The 25,007-nt window shown below is 45.3% G+C and overlaps 2 protein-coding genes across 3 annotated transcripts in view; one reads left to right on the top strand and one right to left on the bottom strand.

Annotated features, from left to right (window-relative positions):
- The window catches only part of RPS19BP1 (ribosomal protein S19 binding protein 1), a 519,247-nt gene that overhangs the window by 215,155 nt on the left and 279,085 nt on the right, over positions 1–25,007 (top strand). The gene's annotated exons all lie outside the window — the stretch shown is intronic.
- Positions 1–25,007, bottom strand: part of GRAP2 (GRB2 related adaptor protein 2) — a 69,331-nt gene that overhangs the window by 22,042 nt on the left and 22,282 nt on the right. Inside the window, exons 2-3 of one of the 2 annotated variants that reach the window (XM_059681475.1) lie at positions 20,525–20,797; positions 2,842–2,933 (exon numbers count right to left, since the gene is read on the bottom strand). In XM_059681475.1, coding sequence (XP_059537458.1) covers positions 2,842–2,919 — 78 coding nt within the window. In that variant the 5' untranslated portion in view covers positions 2,920–2,933; positions 20,525–20,797. The remainder of the gene's footprint in view (positions 1–2,841; positions 2,934–20,524; positions 20,798–25,007) is intronic. The other variant, XM_059681474.1, reaches the window with a different exon arrangement.

A 25,007-nucleotide genomic window follows, 5' to 3' on the forward strand; every position in this document is an offset into this window, starting at 1 on the left:
TAATGAAAAAGTCTGTTTAGCCTTTTATTTAGCTCTAAAGGCCAAACACAAAAGAGCATCCCGGGAGTGAGTTGCAGAGTCAGTCCAGAGATGGCTTTGAAAACAATGGTGTGGCTCCCAGGTTGTTACTCAGCTCTGTGGGGGAAGGGACAGGTGTTGCCACATATGCAGAGGGACCCACAGGCAGGGCCACTAACCCCCATGAGGCAGACATTCTGTGAAGCTCAGCCAGAAAGCCCCTCTCGGCTTTTCTCTTCACTGCACAGCTGCAATGGACAGAGTTTGAAAAGAAAGAGGAGTTTGGCCTTCTGACGGAGTTCCACACGAGCATGCAGAAATGCAATCTAGCAATTCAAGAAATGTGTACAGAGCACCTGTTTGGGGCTGTGATTTGTACTAGATGCTGGGAAGATGCAAAGATGGCGTGGCTCTGCTCTCAGTGAGCTCACAGAGCCGTGGAGGGGTCAACCATTCATTCATTTACCACCTATTAGGGAGGGTCACCTTTCTGCTGTTCTAGACACTGAGGCAGACCCAGCCCCTGCCCTCACAGAGCTTTGTCCTGTGGCCAACACACAAATGGCAATCAGGATCCCATGGGGTAAGGACAGCAACCCGAGGTGGATGTACAGGCATATCAGAGCACGAACGCTCGGCCTGCCCATAAATAACTGTCATGTGAGCCAGGATCATAAATGCCTTGAATAAAGTGCCTGTGAAATGCTGGGGAATCGCTGAAGAGGAAGTCCTTAATTTTCCCAGGGCAGTAGGGAGCGGGAGGATCGGTGAGGGTTCTGGGGCAGAGGTGGTCAAATGTGTGTGTGCGGGAGAAGGGCATCTGGAGGATGGGGAGAGCCTGAGAAAGGGTGGTGTGTATACTGCAGTGTGACCTGGGGGCAGAGATGTATGTGTGTGTGTGCGTGTGTGTGTGTGTGTGTGTATGTATTCATGCACGTGAGCATGATGAAGCTGGGGCCAGACGGCTTAGATTTCAACCAATTGGTAATGGGGGACCACTGAATGCTTCTGAATAAGGAAGTGACATGATCTGATCTGTCTTCCAGAAAGATCCCTCTGGGACTAGTATAGAGAATGATTGAAGGAGGAAGATACAGGAGGTGATGGGGTCAGTCAGGGGGCTGTGGCCACAGTCTGACAGGCAGAGGCAGCAGGAATGAGTAATACTAATAATATGGTGGCCACTTACTGAGCATCTGCTTTGGGATGGGACCATTACCTCTAATCCGTTCCACAACCCTGCAAAACAGATACTGAAGACACTGAGGCTCAGGGGGCAAGTGACTGGCCCAGGCCGCACAGCTAGTAAGCTGGGATTCAAACTCAGATTTATCTGCGTCCAATGTCCTTGCTCCTTTGGACTGCATTGGCTCCTCTCTAGCAAGAGGATGGCCTGAGACATGTCATCCAAGAAAAGTATTCAGAGCAGAGGACAGTGCTAGCAAGTCAGACAGAACTCCATTCAGACCTGGGAGAGGGGGTTAGAAGTGTCACACTCTACAGGCATTGTAGTAGGGTCATTATATTTTACGTAAGGACATCGCTGGTGGATTTTAAGGGAGTTTTGGGGGTGAAAGTCAGATTCCAGGGTTCCTGTGGAATGAATGGGAAGGAAGGGAGTAGAGGCACCAGTATAGAGAATCCATCCCAGTATTGGCAGCAAAAGAGAGGCAGGAAATTGGAAGCTGAATTGAGAAATGGAGTTGAGGGAAGTTTTGTGTTTTGTTTTTTCTGGGGAATAGGGAAAATTTAAACAAGACATTAGGTTCTATTTGCAATGAGAGATGAGTCATATGTTCACAATACCCATAGATAAGGGAGAGATTGCTCACCAGGCGGCAGACCCTTCTGTGACCTTGATAAGATCCCAAAGAATTGAAGGTCACCTTTTCCTGAGTCAGCAGCCAAAGGCCATTTTGACCTTGAAAAGCTCTAACATCGAAGGCACATTTTTTTCCCAACCACCTTACTAGATCTTGCAAGGTGAGAACAGTTAGAGGGACAAATACTGGGGGTGTTTCTTTCTATAACAAGCGTAATTCTTAGTGGTGAGACAATGATGGCCTCAGTGCTGCTGGGAGCCAGGGATCAGGATATCCAAGGCGCTGAGGCCAGGCAGGGGGATACTGGCCTCACAGACCCCCCAGTGGCCTCTTGAAGGCCACTTTTACTCTTCTGCACCAAACAGGGGCTAGGATGCAGAGTCTGCCAGTGTGAGGCATGAAAGTTGGAAGAGGTCCAAGGCCTCTTCAGCTTAGCGAGTGGCCACTACAACTCAAGTGCAGGCTGGGTGTGCATGGCCTTTGTTGAGTCATGTTTCCACCCACACCCTCATCCTGTAGTCCCAGCCCTGCTGAATCTCCCAATGCGCACAGAATTCCACATGGGCTTGCTCATTTCCGAGCTTTAGCGAAAAGCCCAACTCTCCTTCATTACATCCTAACAACTGATGTTGCCACACTGGCCTCAAACCCACCTTTCACGGTGGGACCACTTGCTCCCTCAACTGTGCTGCCTGAGCTCTTGGATAAGAGCATCTGCAACAGCCCTTTGGATGGATTAGTCCCCCCCCCCCGCCCCCCCAGACCACGAGCATCTCAGGACAAGGATGATGCCTTATGCCAACCGCACCTCCATCCCCTAGGCTGGTGGCTGGCAGACAGGTACTCAGAAGGAACCCTTTTGATTGAGGTGAACTTCTCTTTTGGAAAGGAGCTGTGTGTAATTCTTTAGAAACAAAGGCATGTGTTGTTATTTTAAGTCAGTGACCAGACAAGAGTAACTTAAACTCCCCAGGGGGCCCCTGGGCCTCACATCACCTACCTTCAGAGTATCTCCAGTGTGAAAGCTCAGCTCATCCTCGCCTGAGGCGGTGAAATCAAACTTGGCGACGGCTTCCATGTTGTAAGGAGAAGCTGGAAGAGAAAGAACGCGGTCATTGTGCCATTCCGCCGAGAGAAGGGTAGCGGCGCAGATGGTGCTGTGTGACAGTCTGAGCAGTTGGTAGGCGAGTGGTCCACTGTCTCAGGCTGGAGAGCCTGGCTCAGGCGTACTGTGAAGACTCTTATTTTTGAGAAGAGTCTTGATGGAGCCTTTAGGGCCTGCTTCCTGGCATCACTGTGTGAATCCCCAGGTGCCAGGAGCAGGAAATGAAAGCCAGAGACTGACTCTCTTTTCATCTCCCTTTGCCTGGCCCGGCCTGTCACCATTTCTGGGGCATCTCCATTTCCAGTTGATAGGGAAGGAGACTTGCTATCATCTCTAACTTGAGGCCTGAGGGGCCAGAAAGACTGTTTTTTAAACACAGTCTGGTCCGAGGCTGCCCCTTGGCAGCTATATTTAACCCGGTGGTGTTAATTAGACAGATGCCATTGCATCTTTTACATCTGAATCATTTAAGAGAATTAGACAGTGCTGGCCACTGGGGACCTTCAGGTCCTTCTGCACGTTTGAGAATAGAAAGCTTTCTGGTTTTAGAGTTGGGAGACTCGATTAGTCAGCTTCCTAATTTATGTTATTAATATTGTGTAAGCCAAGTACATTTGGAAAATTTTCATTTTAATACTTCTGAAGTGAGTTAAAATATTGACCCCTCCTAGTAACAGATGAGACCTGTGTAGAGATAAATAGGTCAGCCTACAAATGAAACAGAGGTGTTTGTGTTGTTTTTTTTTTGTTCTAGGAGGCAGTGGGGATGTAATAGAGAGCTGAGACCTGACTTGTTGGTGAACAGCTGCAAGCAAGTTTCCTCGTCTGTAAAATGGGGGTCATAATATCCAACTAGTAAGAGGGTGAAAAAAAATAAAATAAATAGATGCACAACGTTATAGAAGGTAAAGCTAAGCAGCATTTTTGTTTCAAAATAATCTGATGGAATGAATTTATCCTCAGCAAAGGTAGGCTGGCTAACACAGCACAAGTTTTCTTCTCATCTCTCCCATCTCCTAGAACTTTCTCATTGAAATTTGATGTTTATTCTCCGTGACCCTCAAATCCTTTGGTCCTCTGCTAAGGTGGCTTACTGTCAGGACAGTCTTGAAAGCTGCTGGTTGGCTTTTATGTTTTGCAAAATTTGCCCAAGTCCGAAACCCTTTAGGTTAATAACATTCAAACTTAATTGGCTTTCAGTGACCAGTAAACTGGGACAGTAAATTGTCCCCACAGTGGGGATTTCTGCCTAAGTGACAAGATTTGGGTAAATAAGGAAGGAAGGCCGCCACGGGTGGGAGGGTGCAGCGGCCGAGATCAGGGGATTAGAGCCGATTACTTCTGAATTTAGTTAAAATACTGACCCCTCCGAGTGACAGAGGAGACCTGTGTAGTGGTGATAGCAAGGGGCTCATCTCTTTGATTTTCCACATTTGCTTGGTCATCCAAAGGTAATTTGTAGAGATGAATATTACCAGCCCCAAAGAAAGATATTCCAGGCGCCAAAGTAAAATGTCACTGCTGCCTGAGCTCTATCACACATCAAAATGATTTTGAAAGAACAAGAAAAAAGTATACTTTTTGTACACTTTCTTCAAGATCTATTCATCTAAGGCAGCGGTTCTCAACCTGTGGGTCGTGACCATCAGAAAACACATATAGCATAACAGATATTTACATGACGATTCATAACAGTAGCAACATTACAGTTATGAAGTAGCAACAAAAATAATTTTATGGTTGGGGGTCACCACAACATGAGGAACTGTATTAAAGGGTCGTGGCATGAGGAAGGTTGAGAACCACTGAAGGCAAATTAAAATTTTTGTGACCTAGGATGACCCACTCAACGGGAAGGCCTATTCTGCCCTCCTTAGTGAATGCTAAATGCCTTTGATGATTTGATTCACTCCATTACTTTAACATCCAAAGCTTCCCCTAATTAAGGCTTTGACTCTAGTTGGCACCACATTAAAATGTGGTGTCTGAGGGTCACCCTCATGGTATCAACAGTGAACACTGGTCACTTCAGGAGATCAAGTGTCAGGTGAATGGTCCTGAAAACCAAGATCCCATTTCCATGCAAATTTACCTTAATGAGCAGGATGGAGACAAGGGGAGTGCAAATGCTAAACATATTAGAAAGTCACATAAGTTAGAGATGAAAAGAATATTCAAGGCCTGCTCTAGATGTGACCTTGAGCTTGGGAAGATCTGCCCTCCATTGCATGTAACTCCGATCAGGCCTCGGCCCCGGCTGGCTGTCAGTCACTTCAGAGAGAGGGCTGAGGCGGAAGCAGAACTGCCTCTGAATAGGGGCACTTTTCTCCTTCCCCCACGAGGCAGGTGGCTGGCTTTCAACGACACAGCCACATCACATAGCTCCCCTGCTTATGATATTAATCCTGGCTCAGAAAACCCAATTAAATAGGCCCACTCTTCATGAAATCGCTTTGAAAAAATTTGTTTGCATCCCATTTCCATTTGTGAAATGAAATCTTTCAGCTGCTGTTCGGAGGAGGAAGCTGTTCAGGGGGGGGAGTGAGGTATGCTTTGTTTTTGTTCAAATCACAGGGCTTTGCAAATTCTTCCCTTGATTTTACCATTCTCTGCCTCCCGAATAGCAGAGGATGGTACATGTGCCACCCCTGGAGGCCGGTCTCCTGTTTGATCATAGGAATGCGTCAAAATTTATATCTCGTTCCTCTATAGCCATTCGTTTTAATTTAATTTGGGAAAGTTTAAAATTGCCACCAGGGAAAAATAAAACTGAACTAATGTAGTTTATTCAATATTTATCTGTTTGTTTTATAATCTGTACCCACTACCACTGCATCTGGGAAACTCTATATATGAATATATGATAAAACATGGTAGCAACACGTTTGAGATAGAAAAGAGGAAAGAGAGAGATGAGAGAGAGAGAGAGAGAGAGAGAGAGAGAGAGAGAGAGAGAGAGAGAGAGATATGAGGGGGAAGAGAAGCTGTTTCTAGAATTAGAATTTGAGAGTGCAATGCCTTCTCCATGCTGTCTACAGAAACAGTGCTACTGGCCTCACAGGGAGAGGGCAGAGCCACCCCTTCAGAGAGCCTCCAGATGGATTAAATGTGCTTTTTCCTGCCAGTGATTAGCTTTAGAAATGGCTGAAATGCCTATCTGCCATAGAGTGTGAATGAGAAGTGACAGTTTCCAGGGCAGGCAAGCCACCTCCAGCAGCCTCCCCCTAATCCTACCTCAGAGCCCAGGGCTCCTGTCCCTACTGCGACCTCTGCTTCTCACCAGCCGGCCGCATGGGCCTCACTCCCCCTTTACTAATGGCAGGGAATAGCCATTAGCAGCCCCCGACACAGATCCGCCTCACCGCAGGGCAGCACCGCACAGGACTCCTCAGGCACGATTTTCTCTGCCCTTGCATTTCCATTCAAGTTTCTTTTACCACCAAAGAACTTGAAAAAATATTCAGACTAAATACCAGGAATGCTTCTCTACTTCTAAAATAGAGTCCCACAGAGAATGGAAACAAAAGCCAGGAGACAGTGCTGTAAGATAGCCATCCGAATTGATGTCATTTACCTACATATGAATACCTTGTCACACATAATGTCAACACATATAGCAATTTTGGTGAAATGTAGCTGATGAAGCATCTCCTCTTCTGTAAATTCGAATACTGCTCTAACAACAAAGTCATGTGATATGAAATTAGTTAGATTTTGCAAGAAGAGCTCTTGCAACAAAACTCTCAGCCTTTCCCCCTTCGTCCTATAGCAACTTAGTATCTGGAGCCATTAATAATTTTTTTTTTTTTAATCCAGAAGGCATATAGAAACCTTTTCAAATTTTTTTATCTGATTTGTTCATGCAGATGTAGTTCTATCAAAAGACCTTATTTTACCTTAAGATATTTGTTGCACTGTGACCTCTGTGCACTGCTGTGCTTAGAAATTTCTAGTTCAGTTCATTAAGAGCTGTAAAACCAATCTGTATCATGTACCAAACTGATTTAAGGTAAATCTACATGTTTATTGAAAAGAAAATCCTTAACTGAAAGCCAGAATTAGTGGATGTGTTCAGAAACACATGGTTACCATCAAAATGGTAAGAGACTTCTTAAAAGATTTCAGCTCCTCCTAAGATGGCTATGAATAGTCAAGGTTCCTGTTTCATGCATCTCTTAAAAAGAGCAATTGCGTAACACCAGAAGCTGTTTGAAGATTCAGGCTCAAGATCCATCGAAAGAGGGAGCCGGGTCCTCAATTGAATCAGTGACCACACTTCTTATTTTTCTGGGGAGAGTTCTAATTTGAAGATCATATGACTTGCCCCAGTTTATACTGTAATTCAGTTAAGATAATGCCTTGGGGGGGAACAGAGGGAGAAGCACTGCTCTTTATAAAGACTCTTAAACAACATGGGGTTTGGGGTGCTGACCACCCCCTGCCCCAGTTGAAAATCTGCCTATAGCTTTTGACTTCCCGAAGGTTTAGCTGTCCCTCAGTGTCCATGGGGGATTGGTTCCAGGACCTCCACAGATGCCAAAATCTGAGGTTGCTCAAGTCTCCTAGATCAGTGCATATAGTAGGCCCTCCACTTCCCTGGACTCCTCACCTCAGGTCAAAAACTACAGATATTTACTAAAAAAACACCCCACCCACGTATGAGTAAACTGGCACAGTTCAAACCCGTGTTGTTCAAGGATCAACTGTATTGCTTGTAGCATATTTATCAGGACATTAGCAACAAATATAATTTTTATGAATTTATCTTGTGCATCAAATAAAGTGATAGAATAGTGAGGAGTTAACGTTTTAGGTTTGGGCTGTAGCTAGGAAGAGGAGCTTGGCTAAAAGTGTAAAGTTGTACCAGCTATTGAACTTCACCTAGGGCAGACACTTGGAAGCCACAGCTTTCTATTTGTTAGGCAAAGCCCCTCCTGGAGACAGAGCATTTGCTGCCCTCGGAGGCTGATGGGTCAGCTCAATGACTTTCCAGAAATAGGAAACCTTACCCCACCAAGAAAAAAGTGTAGCTAAACCTCACTGTACACAATAGCTCTGTTCTTGAAAAGTTATTATGAATAGGGTATTCATAAATGAACCATATTAGCATACATATGGAAGCTCATTCCATAAAAGAACCCCCGTGGTGAATCCTTTTACAAAGTGAAAAGGAAAATTTGTTATGCAAATCACTACCCTTTAATTTACCTATTTTAAAGTCTGGATGTTCCTGCACCGAGTCTTAAAACTGAGCACACCTGTATAACCCTTGAGGTACCTCACACCCTGGGTTAAATCAATATTCGTTTTCCCTCTTCTTAATTCTCAAAGCCCTTTTTAAAAACCTCTCCTATTGATATATAGCTTTTCACTTTTAGTATAGACTGGGAGTCGGCAAACCATTTCTGTAAGGGCCAGAGAGTAGATATTTTTGGCTTTGTGGCCATACGGTCTCTACCACAACCACTCCACTGTGCTGTTGCAGCCCAGAAGGCAGCCGGGAGAAGAGCGAGGGAATGGGCGAAGGTGGATTCCAATAAAATGGTATCTATGAATGCTCAAATTAAAATATACTTTTACATATGCCACAAAGTATGATTGCTCTTCTGATTTTTCCACAACCATTTAAAAATGTAAAAACCATCTCAGCTCCTTCTCAAAATTACGTGATGGGTTGATTTGGCTTCCTAGTGACAGTTTGCCAATCCACGGCATCAATGTTTATATCCGTCTCCGGTCTCTCCTAATCATTTGTAACCTTGAGGAGAAAGGCTATAGATTAGTGGACAAAGTGTAGGCTTAGGAGTTGATGGGCCTGGATTTGAATCTTGGATGTGCCATTTACTTCTCAAGTGCCCTGTTTCTTCATCCACAAGACGGCAGTAACTACACTTACTTCATAGGGTGGTGTGTTGTGTGTTCATGTGTATCAAGACCGTGGCACATAGTAGGTATCCAACAAATGCTAATAGTAGCTACTGCTATTATTTATTCTTAGATTCCCTACAATACCTAGCCAATGCTTAGTAGGCACTTAATACATGTTTGCTGAGTCAATAAGAACAAGATAAATCATCTGCCATCAGTTACAACTGTCATTGATTTCCTAGGGGAAGGGACAGCAGATAAGACCTACTTACAAAGATAAATTAATTTCCCACTCAAAGGTGCGCTGACTTCTCAGCAAACGCAGCCAGAGATAATGAAACACACACCCACACTAAAGGTCTGATTTATTTAATCCAATAGAGGGCAATGGTGCACCCCAAATCGACGATTCCATCTTGTAACTTTTCTTTGTACATGAGTCCCTGTATCTAGACAGGTTTCCCAATTATGCTCATTGTCTCTTATGCATTTAAAGGCATTTAAATGCATTTAACATTTCAGAGTCTAAAACCCATAAAATACAGAATTGCTTAGATGGAAAAGAATTCGAAGCCACCTGCTCCTATGTTTCCTGATGCTTAAATTCCCCCTGAGTTTCCTGAAAAGGTGGTTTCTGTTCATCTCAGAGTGACTGGTGCCTCACTCCTGCTTTTGACTCCAGGTTAACGGTTTGTGTTGAAACCCCTTAGTTTATTAAACCCTGTTCCTCTGTCCAATGTCCAGTAAAAGGTGATAAACTGAGGCAGAAAGGCTCCAATCACACCTGTAGGATTCAGGTAAAAAAACAAAAACAGTAGGTTTCAACATAAATCATTAACCTTGAAAATTCATAAGCATAGGAGGAACTACCTATAGTTCACCTGTCAGCTGCTGCTTTAATAGTCTTCTCCAGACCCAAACAAATCTGTTCCGGAAAAGAAAGTGGAAAGAAGAGAAGCAAAAGGCTGAGGATGGCCAAGAGATGGAGGGCTGGCCTTTCCTCAGTTTGAGTTCTCATCTGACAACAGTTGCGCTCTATTCTAACCCAGCAGAATCCCTGCTTACAGGAGACCTCTTAATCAGCGGGCCAAGGTGGAAATGTTAACCTTCTCCCTGAATGTCTAACAAGGCTTACATATACATATACATATACATTTTTTACTGTGCTTACTCTTGAATTATCTCTAACTCATCCTCTAAAATAGAGACCCTCAAATCCTATTCTAGTAAGATCCTCCTATTGGGTTGTCTGGAGACTCAGCTCCTGGGTCAGGTGCAGAGGGTGAGGTGGGAGCTGAATCGTGCAGCGGCAACCCAGCTTGCAGGTAGCCATGAACTTGGGAGTGACCTTCAGGGGCCTCTGCTCTAACCATTTCCAACCAGCAGTTCCTGTGCTTATCTGGACCTCCCAAGTCAGAGGCACCCAAGTCAGAGGCAAGACCATTTCTTTGGGGCTCAGGATCCCCGGGGCATAAACGGCCTTCTCAGGAGGACCTGGCCTGTTTCCACAGATGCTCTCTCCATGGGATCTAAGCATTTTGATTTCATAGCAACCAGACTGAGTCAAGACAAGCAAAACATACCCCACCATACCGTTTCTGGTTGGCTGGCTGAGATTTCATATACTCTCAGAGAGCCTCCACTTTATATGCTTTTATGCACAGAGGGCATTCTTACTTTCCCTGTCCCCTGGCGACTCCTTAGTTCCCCTCCAAAGCCCCAGGAAAGCATAAGTCCGCTTGCATGACAAGTGGGGTGAACCATGGAACTAGAGGGGCCCTCCAAAGCCTGAGAGCAGCAAGCAGTTCCTGGCGGCTGATCTGCCGATGCCAGTCGTGGAGGCCACAAGGAGTGGCTTATGAAAGAAGCCTCCAGGGCGTTCCCCATCTTTCTGTGCACGTGTGTTCCCCACATAACACATCCTCTGGCCTCCTCGGCGAGGCTGCCTTTACACACCCCGACCTGACTGTCTACCAATTCACCTCCTGCAGACCCTCTGCCAACCTCTTAGGGTTTCAGTCCCACCCTTTAGCCTTGTCTTGAGATTTCTTCCAATTTTTCCAATAGGAACCATCTCTTCAGCTAGAAGGCACTTGGTTTCTAGGTTAGGCTTAGAAGCCAAATAAAAATATTTCAAGGACTTAGAGACACGCTTTGCACAACTGGAGAGCCCTCTAAATCCTGTATATCCTTATTTAATCAAATTGCTGTTCTGCAGGTCCCTGTTTGTCACTGTGGATTAGGGAGATCCCACTGTTCTCAAGGATGCTGCCCTCTTTTTAAATTAGCTCCTCTTTTCCTGCTTAAGGTTTTGTGTGTGTGTGTGTGTGTGGGGGGGGGGATGGGGGCAGGATAGTGAGAGGAGGGAATAGAAGAGGAGGGGGACAAATCAGGAGATTGTCCCTGTACAGGTCCTCTCCCCTGGGGAGCAGCCTTGTAAGTTGAGTGATGCCCAGATGAAGGGTCATTTGCTCTTCCTTTTTCTGAATTATTTTTAAAATTATTTTTTGTTAAAGCACAGTTGACATACAGTATTATATTCCTTCTCTGATTATGCATCACCTCATTCTTTTTAAATCAATACCAGTCTGGCTTATAAAACGTAACTTTTTCTAAGTTCAAATGTTATTTGTCCTCAAACGTTTTGTTAGAAAAAGATCTTTGTCTTCAAGTGTAACTTACATGTTCTATCAAACTCGAGCACATTCCATCCTTCTCTTAAGTTGGCACTCTCTGCAAGGCGAGGCTGCCGGCAACTGTGCAGATCCCTGGGACCCGACGTCAGAGAGACCTGCTTCCAATCTCAGATCTCATTGGTAGCTGGGGAAACAACTTCTCCAGGCCTCAGTTTCCTCATCAGGAATCCAGATCATAATCCTCACCCCACAGCACTGTAGGGAGGAGGATGGAGAATGCCCGGCTCTCCCTTGGTGTTTGACACTTTAGTGTCTTTCTCTAAAGCATCTCTGCTACCTACCACCCTTCCTTGCAGAGAAAATTTCAAAACCGTTTATAAAAAGTGTATACCCACTAAGCATATACAGTCCTCCTTTTTAGCTTTTCAAGTCCCCATTATTCCTCACACCCCTGGCTAGTGCTAGCCTCTCTCTCCTCACCACGGAGCCCTGGCTGCAACGTCATAGGAGGGTGCAACACTCTTGTAATCAAGACAATCCAGCGAGTGGAGAGAAAGGATGGCATTGACAGAAGGGAAGTGGAGAAATGGAAGGCTGAGAAACAGAAAACTGATTTGGCTTCTAAACCTTGCTGTGGGGCCAGAGCTCAGTCACCGTGTAGCTACCTTTAAACAGGAAGCCCCGGGGCAGCCACGCAGGGAGAGCACCCAACCCCGCCTCACAGAACTACCAGCTCAGACTACCAAGGCGCCTCCTGCAGACCCTACCCGTCCCAGTCACTGATATGGCCCATCAGGTGCCAGGGGCTTCACAAAGGTCTCCCTCTGCTACATGGATTATTACTGTTCCTACCATTCACATTTTATAGCTGAGAAACTGAGGCGAGAGATGAGAGTACCTGCCTGCTGGCTCCTCAGGCTGTGCTCCCTGCTTCACCGCGTGCCTCTGCCAGTCCTAGCAACATGGTGCCCATCTTGCACTAATTCAGGATAATTACTAACTACCTTAGGGTCCCCGACCCTTCTTGGTCGGCTGTCCTTCAGCCAAGCAATTGGTGGCAACAATTCTCACACACCCACAGAATTCAAGCCCATCACACCTTGGTCAAAGAGGCAAAGATTGCAATATACGTGGCTGACCCCGGACCAGGCAATCATGTGCTTTAAGGCAATTGCAGAAATGGAAACAACCTCCGTTAATAAACTTACAAGCTACGCTCCTTCTATTCCTTTCTGTTCAGTTTTCTCTCTCATTTTCTAATCTTTCCCACCATTAAATGTCCCCATAATACATTCTGCATTTTTCAAGTTCTTTTTCTTTCTCCTCGAAACATTACTCACTTAGCATGAATCTAATAAGAAAAAAAGTGTATCTAAAATGCTTTTGTTTTTAATTCCCCTCCACTTTTCTTATTTAATCGACACCATAAGAGAACATCAATCCAACACAACAACATGAAACAGAAAGAGCCACCGACCCTGCTGGAGAGGTTTCTCCGAGACCTACTCCGTTGGGAAACGGAGATACGCCACTTGCCATTTCCTCGTTTTAGCCTTATTGTTTCCTAAAGCGATGACAACTGTCTGCGGAGACACCATGAATCCTGCTGTCAAACCCCAACGTGAATGAAGCATTACAAATATCCATCCGGAATCAGGCCGGATCTAATGAGCCCTATAAGAAGGGTGGGAGGGGCAGTGGTGGATGTGAGTGGAGGGCAAGAAGGAGACAGACAGAGAGACCATTTTGCAAATCTCCAGCCTTAATTTATTTTTTTTTCACTTCCTATTTTCTATTCACATCACGATTTCCCCTCAAATGTATCACCAGGATATTATGGTGCCTTTATGTTCTCTTTTCCTTCCACCCCTTCTGTTCACTTCATGTTTGTTTTTATTGATTTGGGCTTGGAGAGCATGGCTCATTTGTCATACATTTGAAAGCCTCCATGGTCTCGCTCTGTTGTCACCAGGGCTGAAATATCACTCACAAACGTTGCAAATACGCCTGGTGTCCTCTCCCCTTCCCTCACCGTCTGCACTGCGTTAATTCCTGTTTGGGCAAAGCTCGAAAGGGTACAGTTGATGACTGCACGACCACAGCTACTTTAATCTTCTTGTCACTTTTACTTATGTTCCCAAGCCCCATTTATTATTTGAATGTGGGTCATTTTTTTCAGTTCGCTGGTCATAAAACTCACCAAAGTGGATATTAACTTGTGTTAACAGCTCACCTTGCTTAATTTGATATATCTATGCTGAAAAGTTGGCGATAATTACATTTTTATATATTAAGTCACCCCATAAAGATACTAAAGAGCTGTCAATAAGAGGAATGATAGTGCAAATTACTTCCATCAAGTAGAAATTTAGGTCTTAATCTGAATTTGCTTAAACTGACGAACACCTGTATTTGTCTTGTTTCAAGTCATTCTGTTTCTTTTTAATTGGCAGTTTTGATCAAGTAGGGCCCTAAATCTTAGGTTCTCAAAGTTGGATGTGACCCCGAAAGTTTGTCCTGTTTTTCCCTAATTTATTGAGATGTCAGAGAATGGGCACAGGGAGGGGTGGAAGGGGCAGGAGTTGTTATGGCGACCCAAAATGTCTCACTATAATTTTCAATCTGAATTCTGCCCTAAGAAACAAAGACACTGAATATATGAAGATGATGTTCACAAGCCCCAATTTCATACTGATAAGCTGAAATGTCCCCAGGGGCCTCCCTGTGACAAGGCTCAGACTCCTTGCTCTCCAGGTCACATCACAGTTTTTCAATATTCTTCTCAGAATGTGTTACCTGGAATTGAACCCAGTGTTCAAGGTGTGGTCTGAGCTGGACTGAGTAGAATGGGACTATTTAATTACTTTATCTGTACAGCAGATATCCTATCTAATAATAGACAAACATGCTAATTAACCATAGCTCCAACACGCTTCCCATTGGCTAATCAGGGTGATATGCAAATTAACTGCCAACCAAGATGGCGGCCAGCAGCCAGGAAGCTGAAGCGAACAGGAGGCTTGCTTGCTCCAGTGATGGAGGAAGCCAAGGTTCCCTGCCTGCCACTGCTGGCCTCTGAGCTGCACTCTAAGAAACAATGTTGCAATTATAGAAGCTAAACAAACCCCAGAAATCTGCTTTCAGCCAGCCGGGCCTCAGAGCTGGAGCCGCAACAGTGTTTCAAATATAGAAGCCAAACAAACCCAGATACCTGCTTTCAGCAGCCGAGGTCTCAGAGCTGGAGCTGAGCCTCAGAGCTAAAGCCGGCTCTCAGCTCCAGTGACAGCCATAGAAGGTAAATAAATCCCAGAATAAAAGAAAAAAAGGAGAGGTTGGGAGCTTCAGTCACCCGCCAGCCTGAAAACGGCCCTCAGCCCCTCACCCAGACTGGCCAGGCACCCCAGTGGGGACCACCACCCTGAAGGGGGTGTGACCAGCTGCAAACAGCCATCATCCCCTCATCCAGGCTGGCCAGGCACCCAAGCGGGACCCCCACCCTGATCCGGGACACCTTCAGGGCAAACCAGCCAGCCCCCACCCGTGCACTAGGCCTCTATCCTATATAGTAAAAGGGTAATATGCAAACTGACCCTAACAGCAGAAGGACTGGGAATGACTGGTCACTATGACACACACTGACCACCAGGGGGCAGACGCTCAATGCAGGAGCTGCCCTCTGGTGGTCAGGGTGCTCTCACATGGGAGGAGCTCTGCTCAGCCACAAGCCAGGCTGATGGCTGCCAGTACAGCGGTGGTGGTGGGAGCCTCTCCTGCTTCCTCAGCAGCGCTAAGGATGTCCAACTGCAGTTTAGGCCTGCTCCCCGCTGGCAAGTGGACATCCCCCGAGGGCTGCCGGGATGCCAGAGGGATGTCTGATTGCCATCTTAGGCCCAATCCCCAGGGGAGCGGGCCTAAGCCAGCAGGTGGTCATCTCCTGAGGGGTCCCAGACTGCGAGAGGGCACAGGCCGGGCTGAGGGACCCCCTCCCCACCGATTGCACAAATATTTGTGCACTGGGCCTCTAGTATATATATAAAATCCTTGCCTGAGTAGTGAGGGTATTTTTTCCATTGATTTTTAGAGAGAGAGGGAGGGGGAGAAAAGGGAAGGAAAAGAGAGAGAAACATTGATATGATAGAGACACATCTATTAGTTGCCTCCCATACATGCCTCAACTGGGGCCAGAGATTGGACCTGCAACCCACATATGTGCCCTTGACCAAGAATTGAACCCCTGACCCTCCAGTGCGCAGGCTGATGCTCTAACCACTGAGCATGCTGGCCAGGGCTGCACAGATCTTTAGTGATGTGTTACACTGTTGGTTGTCAGGGAGTTCAACAACTACCATTATGACAAAACCCCAAGTGTTGCCCACCATGAAGCGGAGTCAGGCCAGGCCTCTCTAATTCTTCAGGGGATTTTTGGGAACCAAAATGTGAGCTCACATTTAATCTGTTTGTCATTCACCTTGTTTTTGCCTTCCCCCGTGGGCAGTTTCTTCCATCAGTCACAATTCTTTTGGGCATGGATTTGAATTCCTATCCTCTGGTTATCTCTTCCAACTCTTTTTTCATAAGCAAACATAATGCCTTTTTGGTCTTTATTCCATAGTAAACAGAACACGAGCTTTGGGGTCACGCAGAGCTGGGTTTGAATCCTGACTCCTTTCTTCCTCAGCTGCGTGATCATAAGTAAATCAGTTATCTCGGAACTCAGCTTCTTCCCTAAAGACTCGTCTCCTCCAGGTTGTCATTAACCTATGAATCAACATTCTTTGAGTGTCAACTCCAAACCCCCCAGATTAAGTAGTTATCATTCGGCCTGCCTCTCTGCACTTTATTCTCTAGGGTATCATGAACAATGTAACCAGATGCCTTGCTAAAGCCACCGTGCTGCACCTGTGGCCCTTTCCTTGTATGCCAGTCTAATTACTCTTTAGGAGAAGAAAACAAACGAGAACAGGGTCACCTCTCCCTTTAGGGCCGCACGTGGGAAAATGCTAAGTGGAAGAAATTAATCTTCTCACCCATTTTCCCTCTTTTGTGTTTTCTGTTCCCTATTCCTTGTCCTCTTTTCCAGGCTATTGAGTTTTCTTTTAATGTCTTCTAAACAAGCTGCTGTCACCTTACATACCATGCCTCATTCTCCCTCCACCCATTCCTCCTGGTGCTGCTGATGGAGCAGCAACCACTGTGTGTTGAAGCTTTCTGACGTACACCTGGAGTCATGTCCCCATTTGATCCACTATCATTTCAGGCCTTCAGCAATCTCCCCGAGCCTGTCTCTAAATTGAGTTCAGAAACCACATGCCCCCTACAGTGCGCTTTAGAAAATGGTTTCTCATTATTCTCTAAGCTCCCCATCTGCATCTTCACCTCTGCACTGGTTTTTCTTTGTCATCTAACTCAGGCTGCTCTGTACAGTCATGCATGTTCGCTGAACAAGGGCCCCTGGCTGAGCCTGCAGTGGGTTAAAGTCCATCTGGCGCTCTTCTTCTTCTAATCCTTACTCGAGGTTTTCCATTGATTTTTAGTGAGAATGGAAGGGAGGGAGCAGGGGGGAGGGAGGGAGGGAGGGAGGGAGGGAGAGAGAGAGAGAGAGAGAAACATTGATGTGAAAGAAACACATCAACTGGTTGCCTTCTGCACACACCCTGACTGGAGCTGGGGATTAACTATGCCTTTGACTGGGACTTGAACCTGAGAACCTTTGGTGTGGGGGTGACGCTCTAAACACTGAACAACACTGGGCAGGGCCATCTGGTGCTCTTGTAGTCAAGCTGTGAGTTCTGGTATGGGACTGCTTCTGTCTAAAGTTAGGGGCACACTTTTCTAACTTAAACAAAAGCTCCTGGTCTAAGTTCAACTACTCCCTCAAGGCCTTCCACAGAGCCGGCCCATTGTACCCTGTGCTCGAGTTCTTTTATTCTTCTGGGGACTCAGTGTATCTACCCCTGGCTTAGTGCTGTGCCATGTCAAGTGAGGTGGGCAAACGTCTGTGATTTTGGAGTCAGGCTGCCCAGAGTCCAAATCCTGGCTCTACCACTAGCTATCTGGGGGACCCTGAGCAAGTTATTTAATTCTCTGAGCCTCAGTTTCTTCATCTTTAAAACAGAAATCATAGTAATGCCTGCCCCATAGTGTTCTTGTGAACAATATCCACCTAAACCACATAGTATGGCGCTTGGCACATAGTGGGCACTCAATAGTTGTTAGCTATGGCTACTTTATGCACCAACAGTTGATGACTGAGACATGCTGTCTGTGGCTCTCGGGAGGCATGAAGGAGAAAGTGCATACCTCACCAGGGAGGGCTGCTAGACAAAATACAGAATGCCCAGTTCAAATTGAATTCAGATGAACAACAAATAGTTTCCTAGTATAACTTAAAATTTCACCTTCTCCATGGAAATTTCAGTGTCAAGAACCATGACAAGGAATCATCTCAATTTTCCATCGTCTCATCTTGATTTCCCTTGTGCCCCTTCAACTCACACATGCCTCTCCCACAAGATCTCTTACATGAAAATTGGGAAGTGGGCTAACCTGTGGAGTGAGACCTGAGGTCTTGGAGTGAAGCCTTAAGGTGTTGTTGTCAAGGTTATGGCTTGCACACAGAAGTACATATTTTCTATGTGTATCCTATGAGCTTTAAAATGTCCTACTTTCTTTCTCTACCTTTCTTGTATTACTTGTTCTTTTTAATATTGTGTAGGTCAAAAGGCATCCTTTTATCAGTATGTATTATGGAACACTACAAGTTTTGATAAGTGGGTCTTGTATATGGAAATTTCTGTTTTTATTAGTAAACTAGAGGCCTGGTGCATAAATTCGTGCATGGGTGGGGTCCAATCGGGGCTGGGCTGGTGGGGGGAAGGGCTGCGGGAGGTTGCTGGGGGCCGATTGGGGCCCCAATCAGGCCAGTTGGCCACTGCAGTGCATGTCATAGCTACCGGTCGGTCGTTCCGTCGTTCTGGTTGCTTGACTTTTATATATATAGATTTTCTTGTAATCCAAACTTGTGATAAAGCTGGAATCCTCTCAGCCCTCTTACATATTCCGATATTCCTCTTGTGATTATTCTGGCATTTCACGTCATTATTCTCAAATTCACTATCTGCTTTCCCATATCTATAAATTGTCAAAATTTTCCATGCTTGGCATTTGCACCACAGTAAAAAATTCCTAGGCAGCAGCCCCAGTAAATTATTAGTCCCATCACGTAGTTACCAGGTTGACATTTACTTGTGTCACCATGCATCCACTCCTGATGACAAATAATCCTCAAACCGGCTGCTGATATCTTGTCCTTTCTTTATATGATCTGTGCCTTCCTAGAGCCCGTCTCTTCCTGGAACCATGTAGAGGAAGTTACTAAACCACCAGCAATACCAAATGTGGTTCTGTTTTTTTCATGATCTTTTCTTCTTTATGGTCTTTCACTTCAAATCCTCCATTACTGACTCCTTGCCCAGATTCTTTCCTCTCTCTCCCAACTGTCTGCATGGCCAAGAAGCAGCGATTTCTCCGTGGGCTGGTCTTCAGATTTCTGCTGCCTGATGCCACTGGGCTCCCATGCTCCTTACACTTCATGCATTCACTCAACAAACATTTACTAGGCCCTACTTTGTGCCAGCATGGAGATCCAGAGGGGACTAGAGAACCCATCCTGGCCTCAGCTGGTTCATAGTCTTGTAGGAAAGACAGACAAGTCGATCCGACAAGTGAGAGCAGTGTGATGGTGGAGTCAAACCTCAAGGGGTTGAGAAGCCCAAAGGAGTGGTTCCTAATCCATGCTGGGATGGGCACAGGTGCAGGAGGGACCAGGGAAGCTTCCCAAACAAGGTAACGAATAAACTCAGTCTTGTAGACAAGCAGAGGGCATGTACATCACAGATAGAGAGAACAGTATGTGTAGATAGGAGTTGGGGAGCCCATTTGGTTCACTGTGGCCATCATGGGCTGGCAGGGGGTGGGACTGTGATTCAGATGAGGGCAGGCCATGGAGGGCCTTGCATACATGCCAAGGACTTTGGACTTTATCCAAAAGGTGATAGGGAATAACTAAAATACTAATAATATTTGCATTATGAAATGTTTAATCTGGTGGCAGTGTGAGAGACTGGAGGGCAGGGTGAACTGGACATGGAAAGACTATTGTTAAGTTTTGGCTAGAAATGATGAAGGCCTGAAATATGACAACGAGAGACGATGTTCTTTCTTTTGACTTTGGGCCTTTGCACATGCTTTTATCTCCATAGCAAGTGTTTTCTACATATCATCTCATTTTATGCTTGCAAGAACCTGAGGAGTAAGAACTATTTTATATGCATCTGACAGATGAGGAAACTGAGGTTCAAAGAGTTATTAAATACATGCCCAGATTCATATGGATCAAAATATGTGGAGCCAGGATTCAAATTCAGCCTGTTCACTTAACTAATATTGTCCGTGTCTTGACTTGAGAGAATCACTGTGAGTTCTTGGCCAATTGGGAGTGGCTTAAAGGCAGGTAAGTCTACAGCAGCACTATCTAATAGAAATACAGTGCAAACCTCTCAGGTAATTTAAAATATTCTAGAAGCACATTAAAAAGTATGAGGAAACTATTTTTAATAATTTATTTTATTTGACCTAATATATCCAAAATATTGTCATTTCAACATGAAATAAGTGTAAAATATTATCAAACTATTTTGCACTCTTCTTTCTGAACCAAGTCTGGAGTGTATTTTACACTTACTGCACATTTCAACTTAAACTAACCATATCTGAAGTACTTAATAGCACATGTGGCTAGAGGCTGCAATATTGGGCAGTGTGGGTCGAGGAATGGCTCTTACATTTCTGCCATGAGCAATATGGTAGATGGCAACATTTTCAGAGATAACGGAATATAGGAAGAAAAGATAAATTGGAAGGAGTGTGAAATGTGATACAACTAGGTAGAGATTCCTAGTCAGGGGGTGAGTATGTAGGTGTGGATCCCAGCAGAAAGATATGAGTAGACAAATCAATTTGGGAGCTATTCACATACAGGTGGCTGTTAAAACCCCAGGTCAGAAGGCACTCACAAGGGAAGATTACACAGAAGGACTGAGCCTTTGGAAACAGCAGGAAGGGATGGATGCCTTGTGCAGGTGAAGGACTTGTTTGTAGAGCAGGTGTGGCATCTCCCGTTGAATGGAAGGAAGGAGGTAAGTTTGTGTAGGTGAAGGGGGTGGGGAGAGGCAGGAAGTAGGACTTCTAATCTGATGTTGGCAGTGGTTTTCTTGGCTTATTCTACTTCTTTCTTCTCTTCTATAGAAAAATGAGCCTGAGCTCCTACATCTGACTGCTCACAAAGTCTATATGTGAAAAGGAGAGGAGGAGGTAAACAAAATGTAAATATTTGTCCAGGCAGGGACTAAAACCAAGATGAACACTCATTTCCTAATTGCAATCCCACTTGTATTCTCTCTCATTAAATATGTTTATTTTGAAATAATAATAAACCCACAGGAAATAAAAATAGTACAGAGAGTTCCCCTGTACCCTTTACGCTGCTGTCTTTAATGGTGACATCTTGCATCACCATAGTACAGTTTCAAACCTAGGAAACTGACATTGGGACAATACTATTAACTGGACTGCTATCATCTCTTTTACCACTTCCTAGTGAGAAGTACATTGAATAAAAAGAATCAAAATGTTGCTAGATGTAATGTTCAACCAGATCAAGAGTTTTGTGTGTGTTCAAGAGGTTTTAGCCTCTTAACTAAGTGACATGTATCAAATACAACACGAATGCAACCTAAATGTTCAGGCCAAAAATACCTTCTTACAGCCAGTCATCTGTAATTTGTACCACGTAGTTAGGCCAGGCTCTTCACTGTCTGTTTGGCTTTATCTCATTATGGAGAAGAGCAAAGAAGAACAACAGACTGTCCTGTTGTTCCCACGAGTATTTATAACAAAGAATGTGCGACACAAGATTGCAAGGCAGTACAACCTAGGTCTTGCTGACTACAGAATTCAAGCTCAGTTTATGACATCCCACTGTCTCTTGTTCAATGGCGATTTCATGTCCCCATTTACATGGCAGAAAGACAATGGATTAGAAGGGAGTTAGCATTCAGATTAGTGACTTCATCCTCCTTTCAAGCAGGGAGGACTTCAGAGGAACCCACAGCACCCAACACAATAGGCTACTCGATAAATGTTAGGGGTTTAATCCAACCAACTCACAAAACAAACCACCCCGAGGAGACAGGCCCATTCCTCAAAAGCAGAATCAAACAAAGAGCCAAGAATTCTCTTTGCTATAAAGCAATGAAAACCAACGAGAGAAAATTAAGCCAACTTGAAGGGAACAGTGGCTGTCCATCAGCCAAGGTTCAGCCAAGACGGATAACCTCATTTGCCGCAGAGTGCGAGAGCTCCTCCGTATTTTCACTGTAAGTGGTAATTTGTTAACGGATAAATATGGAATGACTTTCTTTCTGCCTTGGAGATAAATGAGCTCCAGTTCCCCAAAAACAATATTGCTCACAAGAGGCAGAAGACAGGAAAAAAAGTGTTCTGTCCATCATGATCTGAAAAGCAAAGGGAACACACATTTCTGGTAGCTAGGTGAGAAGAGTTTGGCCTCACAATTTTTGAGCAGCTGAAGGAGGAAGCAGTTAGCAGGAATAGGCTGAGTAAGGACGGCCAGATGTCTTTAGGCTAAGTGACATCTACAGGTGGCATTTCTCCTACATGGGCCTCTAATTTATTTTGTGTATCTACAGCTTCCCTAATATGGTTGCATATTACATCTGTGCCACCAGAAAGAAAATCATTTTTGAAATATTCAAGAAGACAGCCTGAGAGCAATCTGCGGGTGTGAAGACACACGGAAGGGAACAGGACCCAGGGGAGGGGGCTCCTCACTCTGCTATAGCCGGTGGGAAGTGTCTCTAGCCCTCAAGTGCGGAACAAAGCAGCACACTCGAGGAGAGCTAAGGGAAGTAGCTGAAATCAACTCAGCTCTGTAACTGCTGTTATCCACGGCCAAAGGTGAACCTGAGGAGGGGCGGTGAAGGATTGAAGAAAAGACAGACCAGAGAATACAGCTGGGGCTTGGTGGATCTCCTGTGTCTGGATGAGGACACAAAAGACCCAACCTGCAAGCTAATCCTTTATTTTATAGTCTGATTATAACAAGGGTAGATTAACATGTATACAAATGTCCTTGTTTTGACAACACTTGCTGTACCTCCCACAGCCCATTAGCTACTTAGGAAAGAATTAGGGAGGGCTACAAGGTCAGGCTTAATTATGCAGGGAGAGCTCTGCCCTCCAGGCTGGGACTTGATTGTGGCCCTGCCACAGGTCAGCCGGAGGCTTAACCCTAGAGCTGCTCCCTACATCCAATAGTCAAGGGTGAGAAAAGAAAAGTCACATGTCTGATGGACTGGCCCTGCATTGGCCGGAGTGCCAATTCAGCCATGAGCTGAAATTCGGTTGTTGACCACTCCTATAACCATGTGACTTGGCCATTTGTCTGGGGATGAATAAATGCCGCTTGCATTTTGAAATCTGTGCAGATGCTTAAACCCCTCTCTCCAGTCAGACAAGAATGCCACCAGATGGGACTTAAACACCGCCCTCCTATTTTTTTTAGCTGTTGAAATTCCTTCCATATCTAGTCCACTGCAGGGGACTATTTTTATCGGGGTCTTTCAATTCCAGCTCTGAGACACATCACAGATATTCCCACGAAAGTCCCACAAGTCCACAATGAGACAGACCCATGCCAGACAGACTCACACACCCAGGCAGGCAGAGAGGGGGCAAGTCCTGTCACAGTATTATTCCCCGAGATTACTTTGAATTGCAGGTAAGCTGAGTGGGGGCGGCATGGCCAACAGGGTGGAATTAAAATGTGATCAACGTGGCATCTGGTTTCTCTTCCCTATTCAGCTTTTGCTGAATTATTTCAAAAAGGGAAGAAGAGAGGAGGGAAAATGAGGAGAGACAGGGTCCCTTCTGGGAAAAACAATGCTAGTCCCAAATTCTCACAGTGCCTTCCACCTTAAGAAGCTGTGACCCCTTTTACTGAGCACCTGGTGACAGACACGCTGAGTTTGATACAAGCCGGAGCCAGGCAAGGGGGTGGCAGCTTCTGCTTCAACCTCTCTGCTGTCTCCCTTCCCCGTTCTAATCACAATAAATATATTTATACTCACTTGGTTATGTCAGCCAGACAATGCTCCCCTAATTGGCAGTGATCAGGGCTCCAGAATTGCTTGGGTGAACCTGCTGTCTCTCTATCAGGCAAAGCGATAAGGAGCCGCTAATGCAGTCCCCATTAACAATTTCCAGCGGAATAAAAACCAGTCCCCTGACTCCTGCATGGCAATGAATTTTCCTAACAGCTTCTAAAGCCAACCCTTGAGGAACTCAGACTTAGATGAACCTGCCCAGCATAGAATGCTTTGATAAATCTCCCCCACCCCTGGCTCAAACGCACAGAAAACACACACACAAAAAGCATAGCCACTTCCTTCTGCTCGAGGTTCTTTTGTTCTTTCGCATTTTTTTCTTGTAGAGGGCTTATGGAGCTAACTGTCATTTTTGGTGGTTGGGTCTTTGTAAATTTCAGGGACATCTGGCACAGTTTTCTGCATTTGCTAGCTCTGGTATGTGTGGTTATGCACGTAGTCCCTGCTGCGTGTGCATGCTAACCCTCTAGAGCAGGGGTGGGCAAACTTTTTGACTCGAGGGCCACAATGGGTTCTTAAACTGGACTGGAGGGCCGGAACAAAAGCATGGATGGAGTGCTTGTGTGAACTAATATAAATTCAAAGTAAACATCATTACATAAAAGGGTATGGTCTTTTTTTTTTTTTTTTTTTTTTTTTTAGTTTTATTCATTTCAAACGGCTGCTCTAGAAGCATAATTGATGCATGCATAATTTGGACCTTGAGTGCATTGGTATATTTTGACATGTAAGTGTGACTACTGAGGTGCTGATTATAAGTAATTGCTCAATAAGTATTTATTATGTGAATGAATGCACCATGAAGGCAAATGCCATTCATTTATTCATCAGACCTTTAAATGCCTAGTGTGTGCCAGGCCCTGGGCTAGATACGGGGTGTTCAGTGATGCAGAGCCACAGTTCCTGCCCTCCAGGAGCTCACAGTTGAAGGATGGGAGGCAGGCCCATCAACAGAGGATAACACATCATGGAGACATAGAGACAGAACTCCGTGCAAGTGGTGTGGGAGCTCCTTGGAGGGAGACCTGAGTATATCTAGGGGAGGGGTTGAGGCCAGGGGGCATTTCCTGAAGGTGGTGAGGCCTAAGCTGGGGCCTTAAAAAGTTCCAGACAAAGAAGACAACACAATTAATGGCAGGCCAGAGAAACCACCGGGAGTGCGCAGAGAACTAGAAGGCAGAGGTGTTGCAGGAAAGCATGGAGGCAGGGAGTTGGCAGAAGTGAAGTGGGGGCTCGGGTGAGGACTGGATTGGAATGGAGGTCTGGGGGGAGTAAAGGAAAGGAACTTCAACTATCTCAGTGAGGGGGCCAA

Source organism: Myotis daubentonii, chromosome 2, assembly GCF_963259705.1.
Source record: "Myotis daubentonii chromosome 2, mMyoDau2.1, whole genome shotgun sequence".
Lineage (NCBI taxonomy): Eukaryota > Metazoa > Chordata > Mammalia > Chiroptera > Vespertilionidae > Myotis > Myotis daubentonii.